This window comes from Tenrec ecaudatus, chromosome 12 (assembly GCF_050624435.1).
Source record: "Tenrec ecaudatus isolate mTenEca1 chromosome 12, mTenEca1.hap1, whole genome shotgun sequence".
Classification (NCBI taxonomy): domain Eukaryota; kingdom Metazoa; phylum Chordata; class Mammalia; order Afrosoricida; family Tenrecidae; genus Tenrec; species Tenrec ecaudatus.
In genome coordinates, this window is record NC_134541.1 from 13,815,180 (window position 1) to 13,830,239 (window position 15,060).

General features: G+C 40.7%; 1 protein-coding gene and 2 pseudogenes across 1 annotated transcript in view; 1 reads left to right on the forward strand and 2 right to left on the reverse strand.

Moving 5' to 3' along the window:
* Positions 1-15,060, reverse strand: part of CSE1L (chromosome segregation 1 like) — a 48,313-nt gene that overhangs the window by 4,442 nt on the left and 28,811 nt on the right. The window contains exons 8-21 of the mRNA XM_075528593.1: positions 14,772-14,864; positions 13,589-13,756; positions 13,362-13,491; positions 12,416-12,481; positions 11,793-11,995; positions 11,295-11,379; positions 8,751-8,812; positions 8,031-8,167; positions 6,479-6,582; positions 4,832-4,929; positions 1,200-1,350; positions 857-1,065; positions 264-361; positions 77-162 (exon numbers count right to left, since the gene is read on the reverse strand). Coding sequence (XP_075384708.1) covers positions 77-162; positions 264-361; positions 857-1,065; positions 1,200-1,350; positions 4,832-4,929; positions 6,479-6,582; positions 8,031-8,167; positions 8,751-8,812; positions 11,295-11,379; positions 11,793-11,995; positions 12,416-12,481; positions 13,362-13,491; positions 13,589-13,756; positions 14,772-14,864 — 1,690 coding nt within the window. The remainder of the gene's footprint in view (positions 1-76; positions 163-263; positions 362-856; positions 1,066-1,199; positions 1,351-4,831; positions 4,930-6,478; positions 6,583-8,030; positions 8,168-8,750; positions 8,813-11,294; positions 11,380-11,792; positions 11,996-12,415; positions 12,482-13,361; positions 13,492-13,588; positions 13,757-14,771; positions 14,865-15,060) is intronic.
* On the forward strand, positions 1,481-2,386 carry LOC142422190 (polycomb group RING finger protein 6 pseudogene; annotated as a pseudogene).
* On the reverse strand, positions 3,053-3,718 carry LOC142423347 (large ribosomal subunit protein uL13-like; annotated as a pseudogene).

The following is a 15,060-nucleotide window of genomic DNA, read 5'->3' on the forward strand; positions in this document are numbered from 1 at the left end:
TCACACAGCCACCCTGGCAAGCTAAGAATGGCCATCTCTTTCCATTTCTGTAGGACACGCAGACGACTTGACTTACTCTTGATAAACTTTGTTGTTTTGGAATTCTGAAGTCTTTGGAATAGCAGAATGAATATTTGCTTCCTGTACTGGTCAACGGACTCACTGAAGAATTAAATGGAAAAGCAACAATATGAACACAGCCTTTTTCCGAGGACAAAGAAAATCTGGGACTGACATAACCATGCGGTGACATCTATACTCACGGGGGCAGGTGCTCTATGATACTGTTGAGAAGATAAAAACCTTGGTGGTCATTTGCTTTGGATGCAATCAGCTTCTGGAAGACACCTAGTAACCCAGGCTAGAAACAAATCAGATTAAATGTAAATACATGTTTTTATCAATGAAAAATCATAACCCCCAACTTCAAAAAACACATTCACTGCCATCAACTGGATTCTAGCTGACAGCAACCCTGCATGACAGAGCAGGATGCTCCAGTGGGTTCCAACAAGTGTAGCTCCTTCCAAGGAGGAGAGGGCCTACTGCTTCTCCCTGGTTTCCGATGGCTGACCTCACAGTGAGCAGCCCAGTGCGCCCCCCCACTGCCCCGTAGTAAGTCCTTCCTCTTTCTAAAATTACTCACTTGACTACTATTTCCAAGTTTCTAAAACAAAACTAAAGATAATGGATCCTAATTAAAAAATGATTTTTTGTACACCAATTACTTCACTCTTTTATTATCTAAGAATTTAAAAATCCTGTTGGTTTGGCAAATACACAAAACCCCATCATCTTTAGTTTCTGAGCTATTTTAGAAAACTGTGCCTAATTCAACAAAATAAACCAGACTCACAATTTTGTCAGCGGCAGCACTTGCTATTGTATTTGAGCCACGTTCTAGGAAGGCTTGGAGAAGCCTCACGAGCGCAGGGATATTTCCTGTCCTCTCCCAAAGCACTGGCTGCAGGAGGTGAGGGAATAAGGCCATGTAGGAAGAAGGGATGTCATTCTTATGTGTTTCCAGAAGCAAAGACATGACTTGAAAGACGTAGGGAATAAATTCTGTTGATGCAAGTAAACAGAACTGTTAGATTCAGAATGGTTCTTTTAAAGGCACATTATCTAAGGCAGGCTGCATTGTTTAGCAATTTTAGTCATTTTATTGCATCAGAGAAGGTAGTGTCTTTTAAACTTACCTTGCACATCATTTTGTAAAATTTCAGTAAACACTAGAAACAAAGCCTCTTCAAAATTGACAACAGCAGCAGGGTTAGCTTTGCAGGTGATTCGAATGGATAAACATATTGCTTCAAACATGTAGTGATTAAAGTGAGGTTTGCTTGGATTCTGAAAGTTAATAACAAAGAGCTAATTACTCTAATCATCCAAGTAACTAAATTAAATAGATGAAAGCACATCTAACAGAAAAGGAGAACAAAAATTAAAGAGCAATTTCCTTCTGATTAACACTTAAAAAAAAACGAGGGCTCCCTCCCCTAGCTGCTGCCTGAGGTGCAGCGGCCTGGGGCGCCGGTGGGACAACTTCGAAGAAGAGGATGAGGATGAAGAAGAGTTGATTGAGCTACTTCTCCCTGAGGCTGCAGGGGTGCAGCCCGAGTTGGAGGATGAGAAGGAACGCCTGTGATTAACCTTTCTGAGCTGACCCTGTATATTCTATCTTGTGTTCCACCTGTAAAGGTTACTTAATAGATGCTACTACCATTAGTGAATGTGTCTTCATACTTTTTGTAAAAGCTGCATTGTAAGACATTTTTACTATAGCAACAGATGTCCAAAATGCAACATAGCAGTACATCAAACACAAACTCATTATCAGGTTGGACCAACAGTTATAAGACAAGACAAAGTGTACAAATCAGTGACCAATCTAGAGGAAAGAGAAAAAAAGCAAATGCATGGTTTCTATAAAAGAAAGAGGTACAGAAGTGTCTATACCTGCTGTTCCGCAACCAGTCCCTTCAAGCCAAGAGAAACCTCAGAAAGCCCTGGAACCAGTGTTTCGGATTCTGCCTCAACTTCACGTCTTTATTACGGGAGTTCACTGGTGCTAATGAAGGCACGGACATTTCAAGCCGCTGGGAAAAGAGTTTGTCTGAGTTTCAGGAGAAGCAACTATTGGGCATGTAGAAAAATTCCTCAAAAGAAAAATGGGTCTGGATCCAGCGTGTCAGGTGGATATTCTGTGTCAGAGTATCAAACTCTAAGAGAAATCCCATGAGCAATAGGTGATGCAGAAATGCAGGATGGTCTGCTTGTCCTTCATATGGTCTTGTGGTTTCTACTCTGAAAATTCTAGAAGTATTTTGACGAGGGAAACAGAGTGAATGGCTTCTGTCGGACTGCGTATCACCAAAGATCTTTATGAAATATGTAACTGCTACTACTTTGTTCTGTTTGAATTTACCTATTTTCAGCACCAAGTTGTATTTATAAATACAACTTAGACTGATGGAATGCACTATTTTACAAGACTTATAAAAATATCCGTAGCTCAGGGGTAAAATTTTAAACATTGCATTTTAAAATTCTACTTCAGAACATTGACATTGATTTTTGCGTTCTTTTCTGAGATCAGTTTCTGTGTTCATTGAGCCATAGCCCTTTCAAGCTGGTGGCTGGGATTCTGCTCTCAGGGATGGTATCACTTGATCAGTCATCCTTTGGAAAAGTATGCTTTTGAGCTGGAGAGAGCTAAACCATCTTTGTTTAACTACAGGGTATGAGCTCAGAAAAGATCAAAACTATTAGCCACTTTTGTATTTTGTCATCGTAGTTTCAACTTAAAAAACAAAACAAAACCCAGCAACACTACTACAGGAAGGTTACTGACTTCTCATATGAAGGAATTAGCATCTTCTGTATGAAGAGAATGTCTCCTGTAAGATATATGGGCCGTATTAGAAGCTTTCAGTGATAGGACCTCCTTAACATGTCCTACAGCAAGGGGAAAGCTGTAATATGTTAGTGTGGTCACCCCTGATTTTACTGGAGTACATAATACGGTATGAATCCCGAGTAATGGCACATATTCTTTTTTTTTTTTTGAAGGACTAAGTCTTTATTGGGCTCAGACCAGGAGTCCATGGGTCTTTAGAACCTCTGTGTACTTGTTGATCTTTGTCTCCAAGTTCTTCTCGGCCTGTTTCCGCAGCCTCATGAGCTGCTTCTTCTTCCTGTAATGGATCTTGGCTTTCTCCTTCCTCTTCTCCTCCAGGGTTGCTGTCACCGCCTGGTACTTCCAGCTCACCTCATGGGCTAGTCGGCCCAGGTAAGCAAACTTGCGTGTGGGCTTCAGTCGCACCACCTTGAGGGCAGCGGGGACCACCATCCGCTTTTTCTTGTCATAGGGGGGTGGGATCCCATCAAACACTTTGAGCCGGTCCAGGGCAGCCTGGCCCCGCTTGGTCTTGTGGGGCAGCATGCCTCGCACGGTTCTCCAGAAGATGCGGCTTGGGGCCCGGAAGTGGTGGGGGCCGCGGGAGGGGTTGGTGTTCATGCGCTACCTGAGGAAAGCCAGGTACTTCAACTTGTTTCTGTAGAAGTTTCCTGAAATGTTGATGCCCTCACAGCGCACCACCACCACCTTGCGTCCCAGCAGCACTTGCTTGGCCACAATGGCCGCCAGCCGGCTCAGGAGATGGCCGCGGCCATCGAGCACCAGGACCTGCCCCTCCGCCATCTTCGGCAGTCGCCTGGGAAAGGGGCACATATTCTTAAAGTAATCAATGTTAGATGAATTTGGGGGGAAAAGTCTCTTATACACATGCACTTAAAGTTTTAAACTGATTGGAAAAAAAATCCTTGTTAGTATTTGTTTTGTTTTTCTTTTTTCTTATTTGTTTGTTTTTCATGAGTAAAGGTCTGAGTCGCAGGTAACGAATGGCCATCTTCAGTTCCTGGAGCTGTGAGAGCACCTATCATCAGTATTTGGTGGAAGAGACAAGTTGACGGTGGGCCAGGTCAAGAGCCCTGGGAGGTGGGGCTGTGGCATATAAAAGTCCTCTGGCCCTCGGTGTCAGTACCTACAGAGTGACGCTGTACACAGCAGTGGCTTCCCAATTTTTTTTTTTAAGCAACAAAATTCAGTTCCTTCTGAATAAAAACTTCTTGGCAGGCTACCCTACAAAGCTGTTAAGTCCTAAGATGAGAACGCGTATGCACTTGGATGGGTGTGGGTGGTGGGGAGCGGAATTGCTCCTCAGGATCCACATTCTACGAGTACTGCCCTTCAGGGGCCCTCTAGTATGCTTTGGGCCTCCATCTCCATTTCCTAGAGTAATTAGGATTAAGTTTCTAAAAGAAAATTTTGTCAGCTGTAAACACACTTTAAAATTTTCCTAACATTTAGTATTAACATATAGACATATATGGAACTAGGTGTGGAATTCTAGACCAAAGACTACACTTTCCTGTTGGGACATAAAGGTAAGGGAAAAAGGAAGCCCTAGGCCCCCTTGGTCAGGTCCAAGGTCGGCGCAGCCTCTTGGGTCCCTATGGCGCAGGCTAGTTCCCTGCCTCCAACACGACCTCGGTTGACCTGACTGCTCTCCATTGTCAAGGCACACGTTCCTCTTAGGAAGGGAACAGAAAAGCACGAGCAGTTCGGAGCCTACAGGTAAAACTGACTACCACATGTCTCCATTCCGAAACTATCTGCCCAGCTTTGTGAATGTTTACTAACGCTCGAGGAGGATGAATTCGCAGGCTTTCTCCAAAGCCTCATCTAATGCCAGAGAATCCTCAGGGCTACACAGTTTAAAACAGGAGCTAAAACAAAACAAATGTGTACTTTTAAAATTGCCGTTACCTTACTAACAGCTAATAGCTTCTGTGTAAGCTGATTGATGAGAGTAGGGATGTAGGGGATTATGGCATCTTGTAGGAGGGAAAAGCTCCTCATGATAGCTGTAAAATAGAAAAAAAACAGCAAGAACAAAAAGGTCAGTTAAACTTCAGAATTAAATGAAAGACGGGGTGGGGGAGGAGTAGAACCCATTAAACCCACTGACACACATTTTAAGAATCTTAACCAACTTTCAGGTAGATATGTAAATTCAGAAATTATCTACATTTCCTAGCCTCTAAAAACAAGGGCAGGGGTTGGCAACTAAATATATGTGAACAATATTCAGAGTATTTCCAGAAGTCCCAAGGCTTGAGGAATAAAAAACGGACAAGACAAATCTGACTTAAGAGGCAAAAACAGAACTAGTAGGGAGGGGTGAGGTGGGGAAGAGAAGCATCCTGGGAGGATGAAGCAATAGTAGAATGGGACAAGAAGTTGAGTTTAGAAATAGGAAATGTTTCTTTCAATCCTGGAGGAAACAATGGCACTATACAGGGAACTAAAAACGAAGGCTATGTTGCTATATTTTCCCAAGAGAAATTAAACTAAGAAATATCTAAAACTCCACATAAAGTCAAAAAGATTTATATTACACAAAACCCACTCATTAAGATGCTTAACCACATTAGTGAGCTGTTAATGTATGCTAGCTTCCCCCACAAACCGAACACACACTAGCTTACAGAATGCCCGAGGCTGCTGTTAGACAATTATCATGTAGTTTCTTAGTTCAGCTACCCTCTAACTACTGTATATACTCGTGTATAATGTTTTTCAGCACATTTTTAATGCAGTTTTTGTGGTAAAATTAGGCGCCCCAGGTGATATTTGGTCAGCTTATCCTCGAGGGTATGCGGTAACTGGACCTACCCTAATACTTCAGCTGTGACACCACTTCCTAGAAGAAGTCACCCTTGTCCGAGAGTGAGGGGGTGAATTAAGATGCCCCTGCTCTCGGCTGGCAGGAACCCCTTTCATGAGTAATTCATGCAATGCCACTTGCTGGGAAGGTACTACAAGCAGGTGCATATGTTAGGAATGAAGCCCTGAAGACCACAGAGCAGTTACATGCTTGCACAGAAATAGACATGACACAAAAGTAATTTACACATCATGGCTGAGAGAATTAGGCCAAGCACAACCACACAAACTGGACTCTGGGGCAAGGGACCATGACTTTGTTAAGTGTCTCCTGAAAGATGCAACAGTAAGACTGAGATTGTCCTTTAGGTCAGGGCCAGGATCTTCTAACACTGCTCATGTATGCAGACAAAACCTGTGGATCCGTGTGGGGCCTGGTGGATGCACCCACAATTCACCAAGACCCAGCAAAGGGGCCTTCAATAAGTGAGAGCTAACCCTTCCCCTCAAGGAATTCAATGTAGGAGAACAAAACTTGCTGCCTTTTCTGTAATGTGGATTATATCAAGCTAAAAATGATCAGAAAATACCAAAACCAAGTTGTATTTTTCCATTTAGAAATAGCTAAGCCTGCCTAATTCTAGGCCAACAGTACATGGTTCATAGACTATGTACCTCAAAATGTTTATCTTTGTAAACCAAGATAAGATACTTATTTACAGTCTATACACCAGGGGAACGGCCTACCTTTCATAATATATTCATTTTCTGAAGAGCCAGGAAGTGTGAGAGCTTTGAAAAGGTTTGTTAGCAGAATCTCAACAAACGGTGCAATTTCTGCAGCTGTAAAGCTATAGATGAAAAAACAGCTTTCAGTCACTACCACCTCTTAAACTTGTCCCGGTGCGGTACCCTTGGCAACTAACAGTATCCCTGGCAGTGCTAAACCTCACTTCTCAGCATAGCAGTGGGTTATCTCCTACCACGTGGTGCCCTGTGTCGGTACTGGCAGACAGCTCAGGGAAATAGCTCTCACCCCCAGTGCTGTCCAGTAGACACCGCTCACAGCAACCCCAAAGGGCAGAGTAGAACTGCCCCCCCGGGGATTGAGGTTGCACACCTGTACAGGAACAGACCGCCACATCTTCCTTCCGAGCCTTCTAGTTAGCAACCCCACGCTTAATCCACAATTCACCAGGGCTCCTTTATCTGCTCATGCCAAGTGCACAAAGGTGGTAAATCTAGGGCAAAATAAAACCAAACTAACTCCAAACCAGAGAAACCCAACATTCTTCAAATCTGCAAAGGTAGTCCTTGGTTTAGGACTGTTTTTTGCATGAATTCTGGGCTTTGAATCACCTCAAGGAATGTCCTCTTAAACTAAGGTGACCAGATGCCCCGCTTATGGCGGGACAGACCCGGTTTTTAATAATTTGTCCCGCAACATTTTTTAAAAGTCCCGATTTTTGGAAAGAATGCACGCCAAGCTAGGGTATAGTTTTCGGCTGCCATGTGGCTATTTCCCAGGATATGAGTTTTATCAATGGTGTCCCGCTTCACCAATGTTAAAATCTGGTCACCTTATCTTAAACCCTTAATTGGCCACTTCAGGTTCTTGATGAGGAATCAAACAGAACTATTGTCCATCATTTTATCCATAGCCAAGTTTCAACCAGGAACACTGCTGTGGACAAGCAGACCATCCAGCCCTCTAGATTTTCCCTCAGATCCGATCAGAAGGGCTGTTTACTGGCTGCTGAGGAAGCTGTGCCCTCTCTCAGCGCTGAGTGAGAAGACAAAAGCGGCCACATGGAACTCAGTGCTGCACGGTTGTGTAGGAAATGTTCCCTCCCGAAGACCCCTTTCTCAGATCCTTTCTGAGAAACAGTTTTGACGGTAAATCTCATGGACATTGTACATATTTTAATTCCAGTTTTCTTTTTTGCTTTAGCTGCTAGGAAACTTCTAATAGAATTTCAGTCACTTCTATAAATACTGTACAGAATCTTTTGAGACAGTATTTTCTTTTTATTAATCTTACTTCTCCTCTAGTTAATTTTCTCTGCTCAATTTCTTCATGTACTTAATTTTATTCTGTCATAATGTATTTAATTTTGAGTAAGCTGCCTCAAATCCTTTTAGGAAGAAGACAGAGTCACTGAGTAAAAAACACACATTATCTTTTCCTTACCACAAATAATATTATGGATCTCTTTAACAGACACCCCTGACACAGGATAAAACAGCCACCACCCAGAGCTCAAGTAGACGGACAAACAGCTTAGGACCAGATACTTACAGAGTGGCATTGTTAGGTCCTCTCATGGTAAACAGTCTTTCAAGAGCATGTGCTGCGTAAGTATGCACAACAATACTTTCGGCTTGAAGATAATTTATCAAAAGAGGAATAGAGACCAAAAGATGTTCTTTTGGTACCTGAAAAACACAGTAATATACATATAGTCATTAAAAATGCTATTTTATAATGAACTGCAAAGAAATGGTGTGCTATTTCAAAGTTAGATTTTTAAAAGCTCTTGTTAAACTGGGACACAATTATGTTGAGCAATTTAAACATCAACATCATTGCATGATTCAATTTACCCTTTTATCAATTACTTGTCTGCGAATCATAATTAGGGAAAATAAGCAATAGAATAATAAGAACAAGCACATTAAGTATGCCAGCGTTCAGAATATAATTTTATACTCATTTCTAGGAATAGTCATCTGAGATCTTTGTGCCTATTGCTATTAAACTGGATCTTAAAACTAGTGGGCCAAGGTTACATAGCACAGTAACCTGGACAAATACTGACAAAGACATCAAAACTGTAATTTCAAAATTGAAGAAATTTCATCGCTTCTCGGCCTTTTGGCTAAGATCAAGTGCAATATTGAAGAAATTTTAAAAACCACCTATAGGAAATAACACATGGCACGGTCCTATAATGAAAGAATGCAGTTGTTAAACATCTATGTGACAAGTGGCAGGTAAAGCAATTACAGAAATACTTACTTGATTTCTAAAAATCATAACATATTTAATACCATCAGCTTTAAGAACAGGAAATTCATTCACTATTAAAAGAATAAAAAAGTCATAGTTACTTAAGTGTTAAGCCAGTTAATCAGATTGCTACTGTCAAACTTGTGACAATACTATCAGATTAAAAACAATGCTTTCCCCAATAAAATGATTTAAAAAACAATGCTTTTCATAAGTAACCAAAATATCTAAAAATATTCTACCATCTAGCCATTAATTCTCCATTCTTGCCTTTAGTTTTCATTACAAATGACCATGTGCTTTTACACAGTGGCATGCTCCACCCTGTCCTATGGCTTGTCAATGCATGGGGCTCACAGCAACCCCGTTCCGTGAGGTGTCCAAGGCTGGGACTTCACGGAAGCAGACTGCCCCATCTATCTCTCCCGAGAAGCTGCTGGGTTCAACTCTAGGTCGCTTGGTTACCCACTGAGTGGCTAATGCATGATTCTTAGCCATAGATACATACAGTGGAGCCACTGGAAGTGCCCTACTGGTGGAAAGAGTTCCTGGTCAAATGCTCAGTCTTGTTCCACGGCAGGAACATGGAATTGAGAGTAGAAGGACCTGCTTTGAACATTCTACTTTTGAGTGTATTAAAAAATTTCCACACAAAATGTTAAAACATATCCGAAGTATATGAAGGTGCTTCGAAAAGTTGAAGAAATCCCATGAGCTTTTCAACACATTTTACCACGATTTTAATTTTATTTTAAGGTATGTAAGAGTTTAATTTCTGAACACACGTTTTCAGAAGACTATGGATGGCAACAAAAATGCAAAATCCATTTTCCGAGTCCCTAAGCGGATCCAGCTTTCATTGAATCCCTTCTGACGCATGACTAGAGAATCAGCTTGCCTTCAGGCAGCGGGCTCAGGACACTGCCCCTCCTCTCCAGCCAGCTCAGGGAGGGACAGTCTCCCATAGGGCTTTACCTGAGGGTGTCCTTGATGGCAATAACCATCCTGGGGTTTGTGGGGGTGGGGTCGACATAATCATGCATCATACGCTATTAGTCATGCCCTGGCCGCTTTTATTTAAAGTCCTGGACCAATCTTGTACACTCCTTTGTCCGACATGATGCACATGCTCCATCATGATTTTATTACTATTTCTGACTGGTATGGTTGTTTGGTGCTCTTAAGTTGCTTCCGACTCGCAGTGACTTTCTTTGCAACAGCGCAAGACAATCTGGGTCCCCTGCCATCCTCACCCTTGTTCTTCTGTGGTTGTATCCACTGAATCACTCCATCTCCTCAGGGGGCTTCAGAATCAATTCCATGGGAGGGAAGTGTTCTTTTTGTTGTTGTTGTTATTTAGTCTCTACTGATAACATGTCCAAGGTCCTTGAGATATTCTCACCATCCTCGCTGTTAAGGAGCATTCTGGACAGACCTGCTTGTTAAACATTCTAGCATCACTAATCAAATGCATTGATTCTTCTTTGGCCTTCCTTCTTCAATGTGCCATTTCCACATGCAGGTGAGGCCATGGAGAATACCATGGCTTGGGTCAGGCACACCTTAGTCTTCAAAGTGACATCCTTGCTCTTCAACATTATAAAGAGGTCTTGTGCAGCATATTTATCCAATGCAATGCATCATTTGATTTCTTAACTGCTTCTTCAGTGAGCATGGATTGTAGATCCAAGCAAGATAAAATACTTGACATCTCTGATCTTTTCTCCATTTATCATGATGTTACCTAGTAGTGTAGCTACATATTGATCTCTTTGGGTTTTCTTTACATTGAAGGCAGCAATCCTCGATCTTCATAAGCAACTTCTTCAAGTCTCCCTGGATTTCAGGAAGCAAGTTGTATCATCCTTGGTTCTAAGGAGCATTCTGGTTACACGTCTCCTTAGAGTCAAGGATGGCAAGACTTAATCTCCAGTACTTCGGACAGATTTTAATTTTTAAATAGTGGATATAAACTTTTATGAATTCAAGTTTTGATAGTGCAATCTCACAGACAAGAATGGGCCTTCTCAGGAAAAAATGGGGCCACATGAACAAAAATGTGAAGAGGCAGGTAACTATAAATTTTTGGAAGCATCTTCTTCATCTATTAGAAAAGAGCCTTAACACTTATAACTCATAAATACTTTGAGATTTAACTCTATTTCTTAAGAGTTAATTTTCCAAGTGAGAAGAAAAAGGAAACTAAAGTACTATACTACACACGAAAATAAAACTGAGTGAGAGCTCAATTCCACGGGTTTCTATTCTTTTCTTTTAAAAAATCATTTTATTGGGCTCTTACAGATATAACAATCCATAAATTAATTACATCTAGTGAACTTGTACATGTTGCCATCCTCGTTTCTAAAACATTGTCTTTCTACTTGAGCCCTTTGATATCAGCTCCTCCTTTTTCCTTCCCTCCCCACTATATTTTATTTGTACACAAGGCACAATTTTGTTGTAGAAAGCTTCATACAGTTAAATAAATAAATAGCTGCAACAAGAACTGAAGTCTGTCATAATGTGTGCAATCCTCCAGTATGAACTCACCATTAGCTGATTTTAAATCAGGGAGAATGTGATTCACAAAGAACTCAGTCAGGTTTACAAGTTCATTTGCTTGTGTAATCCCATGCTGGAAAAAAAAATTGTAGCCAGGTGAAATATCATGACATATGTATGTCTATGAATCTACGACACAGAAATCTAGACAACTTGAGAGAAAACGACATTAAAAGTGAAGATGAGCACTTTGGAACCCAAACTGCTTATAAGTAAAAACAAGACTATCTGAACAAGACAGTTAAAAGACGAGCACACCATTTAAGTTCAGCCTGGTTTACACACTGATCTCCGCTGAGGAAACCAGTGTGGAATCTGTCAATTTTAGGTCGACAACAAAGTTTTTAATATATGAACATAAAACCACTCTAGAAATTACTTAAATTCTACTCAGAATTAACAGGCAATTATGTCGCATCTGTTTATCAAGCTCTGGTTACTGATAAAGTTTGTTTTAGGAAAATAAACCATATGGGAAAGAATCACCTTCTGTGTTTGGGCTTTTGATGCTAAAGATGTCACGAGGTAAATGGCTGCATCTTTGTGTTTCCAGTTGACAGATGGATTTTTGGCATATTCCTGCAGCATGGAATTAACATAACCAGAGAAGATTCCTGTCACGGGTCCCTCAAAAAACTTGCATAATCCTCGTACAAGATCACAAGCAGCCCTGCGTCTAGTATCAATATCTACAAAACCAAATGGAAATATCATCATGGGAGAAAAAAACCACCACTAACCATTGAGTAAGTTTGTAAGAAAACAAACTGCCATCTGATAGTATCTGCAACATAAATCAATGACAAAAGCATCCCTCTGAGCCCAGGAGAAAGGAGTAAGACAACAAAGAGGTCACAGTCAGGTGAGAAACACAAGAACATAAGGAAGGGGAGAGAAATGATTTGAACTTTGGTAATTTGGTGTAGCTTACAGAAGATGGGCACTTTCAGGGTTACAAATTAAAGAAGGAAGTCATTTCTACAATGAAAGTCAGCTGAGATGACCCAAGCCCAACGCCCACTACTTCTCTTATTTACTAGGAGGGCAATTTTAAAGCTGGCTTGCTAAGGCTTGCTAAGACATCAACAGTTAGAAACCAAAATACACACCAGATCCTTCCAAATCTCTTCTGATATACTCCTCAGAGTTATCTTCAAATGCTTCCTCATCCGCAGCTACAAAGAAAGTTGACAGTTCAGACACCTCCCTAAAGCCATGGCAAGTCACTGACGTGCACTTTACAACTGTACAACGTCTCTACAGCAGGACGCACTGTGCTTTCCATCAACTCACTGCCTGACATTGAAGCAGCATGTCTGTCTGGAAAGGATTCGGACTTTAGCAGCTGCAACATGGGATCACTTCTGAGAAGGCAGATCCCAGAATCAGATCTCACCAACCAATAGTAAAAAATAAATGTTGGAACTAACCTAAGGGTGCCCTAATAGTAGTTTGCCAGATAAAAACATTAAAAAACAAAACACCCCCCAACATTTAAAAAAATACCTAAAAACTATATTATGATTTCATAGCAACCATTTCAACACCAAAAAAAGAAAAAGATAACATCTCGATAAAGACCAGTCCTTTTAAGTGCTCCTCCAACTCTCAGAAAGTGGAAGGTTATTCTGAATCCTAGCACACTCTAGGTGCTCAGGCCATGGTGACCTCAGTACAGACGAAGTGGGCACTCCCTGCCATTCTTGTCAATTGATCTACTAGATCTAGCAAAACCAAGTTTATTCTCTAAACGTCTACCCAAGTTAATAGGAATTGAAAATTCTTGTTCAGTATCTCCTTCACAAGTATCTCCATACATATGCGCTCTCTACATAAATACTTGTTTTTACACGCCTTTTACATGGTATCTATGTAGATTTAGAAGACAGCCAGTAAATCACCCAAAGGAGGTTTTGTTTACCAATTAAAATACACCAAATGTTACCAAGATATATGACACAAAAACATCGGCTTTTACACTAACAAATTTAAAAAAAGAAAAGAACCGGAAAGCTTTTCATCCCCTAAAAAAGTTTTACCCTCTGCCATAATTACCTCTAAATTCCATGTTCGGCACAACCACCTTCTCACAGATACTTGTCAGAGTGTTCTGGTCCTCAAACAGGTTCTGATAATGCGGCCTCTCACAAACTGACGCCAGAAACTGAATGGCATTACTTACCAACTGGAAGGAAAATAAAAACAAACACAGAAAAATGAGTGTTACATCTTCGGGGATATGGGAAAAAATGTCTCTTAATTGCTGGTTTCTATCAGCTTACCAAATCATATTTAACCTCTTGACCTGTTGTAACCAATAAGTTCCAGATGGCTGTGACAAAACGAGGCAGGTACCGTTGAAATTCTTCATCATACTTTTGTGCATAGAGTGCAGCATTATCACAAATCTGGGATTTCAAGAGCTCCAGTAAGCCTGCTTCCTCTTCATCCTCACATAAGAAAACACAGAAAACTCTAACTGTAAGGCAACTATAGACATGGAGCGCTGACTGCAATTCCTGAAACAGACTTTTGAAGTATAAGCCCAAAGCCAAGTAAGTGATCCTAATTACTTGCCATGCTGCCCTCCCCCCATCTATTCAGCCACCCCCTGCACGTACATAAAAGGTGGAACATTCACATTTTCCTAATCACTGAAGAACTGTTCTTGAAAGTTCTCAAATTAAAGCTCTGTCTTCTGATTGCTAACTTATAAAATATTACATTGAAAATAGCATATTCCTACAGAAACATGGAAAACACTGCCAACATGAAGAACATATCACATTTTCCTTTGTAGTATGGTTAATTGTCTTGCCATTTCCCAAATGTTAAGATATTTAATTGTATCCCAGCCCTAAAAAACTATCAAGATGTACAATCAATTAGACACCAGATAATTTGCTATTTTCTTAGTAGTGGGTTATAAAAGATTTAACATTAATTTTTAAAAGCACACTGCAGTATACAGATCAAATCTGGCCTGTGGCCTTACAGTCTAAAGGTAGAACTAACTTTATCTATACACTGTGATCAAAGCAGTAAGATTCTGTTTATTATACACAACCAAACAGGAATACCTAACAGAATCAAGTATTACTGGCATGCTTGGAATTCTTTGTCTATTAATAATTTTAAGTCACTAATACTAAATAACTTCTAATTCTCTAAAGTTGAACTGCTAACTTCCAAAAGGTACCTTACCTAAAACTCAAACTCAGTGCCATCAAATCAATCTCAACCTCAAGGACAGGGCAGAAAAGCCCTGCAGGGTTCTCAGACTCTAACTCTGTATCAGAGTAGCTCCTCCTCCCTTGCAGTAACCAGTGGTTTCAAACCTCCAACTTTGCAGCTAGCAGCTCAATGCGTAACTGACAATGTCCACCAAAGCTCCTAGGGATACTCAAGTATTCTGGAAAAAACAACAACAAACCTACTCGGGTAATATTTGACAACAATACTTACATCAGTTTGTAGAAGCTTATTGTCTAATGTTAAGAGAGTATGAAAATTATTCATCCAAGTTTCCATATTATCTTCAAAAAATTCAGGAAGATCCTGAAAAATAAACACTGGTTTACTAACTTTTCACCGAGGCCTCACCCTAACCCCACCCCCAGCAAATGTTACCTACCTCTACCTCTTGTCTTAATCTTAAAGTACTTATTCCTTCAAGGTCCGCTAACATTGAAAATTCGGTGCTTATTTCCTTAATTATCTCCAGGGGACAAGCCCTCTGAGGGTAAACTTCATG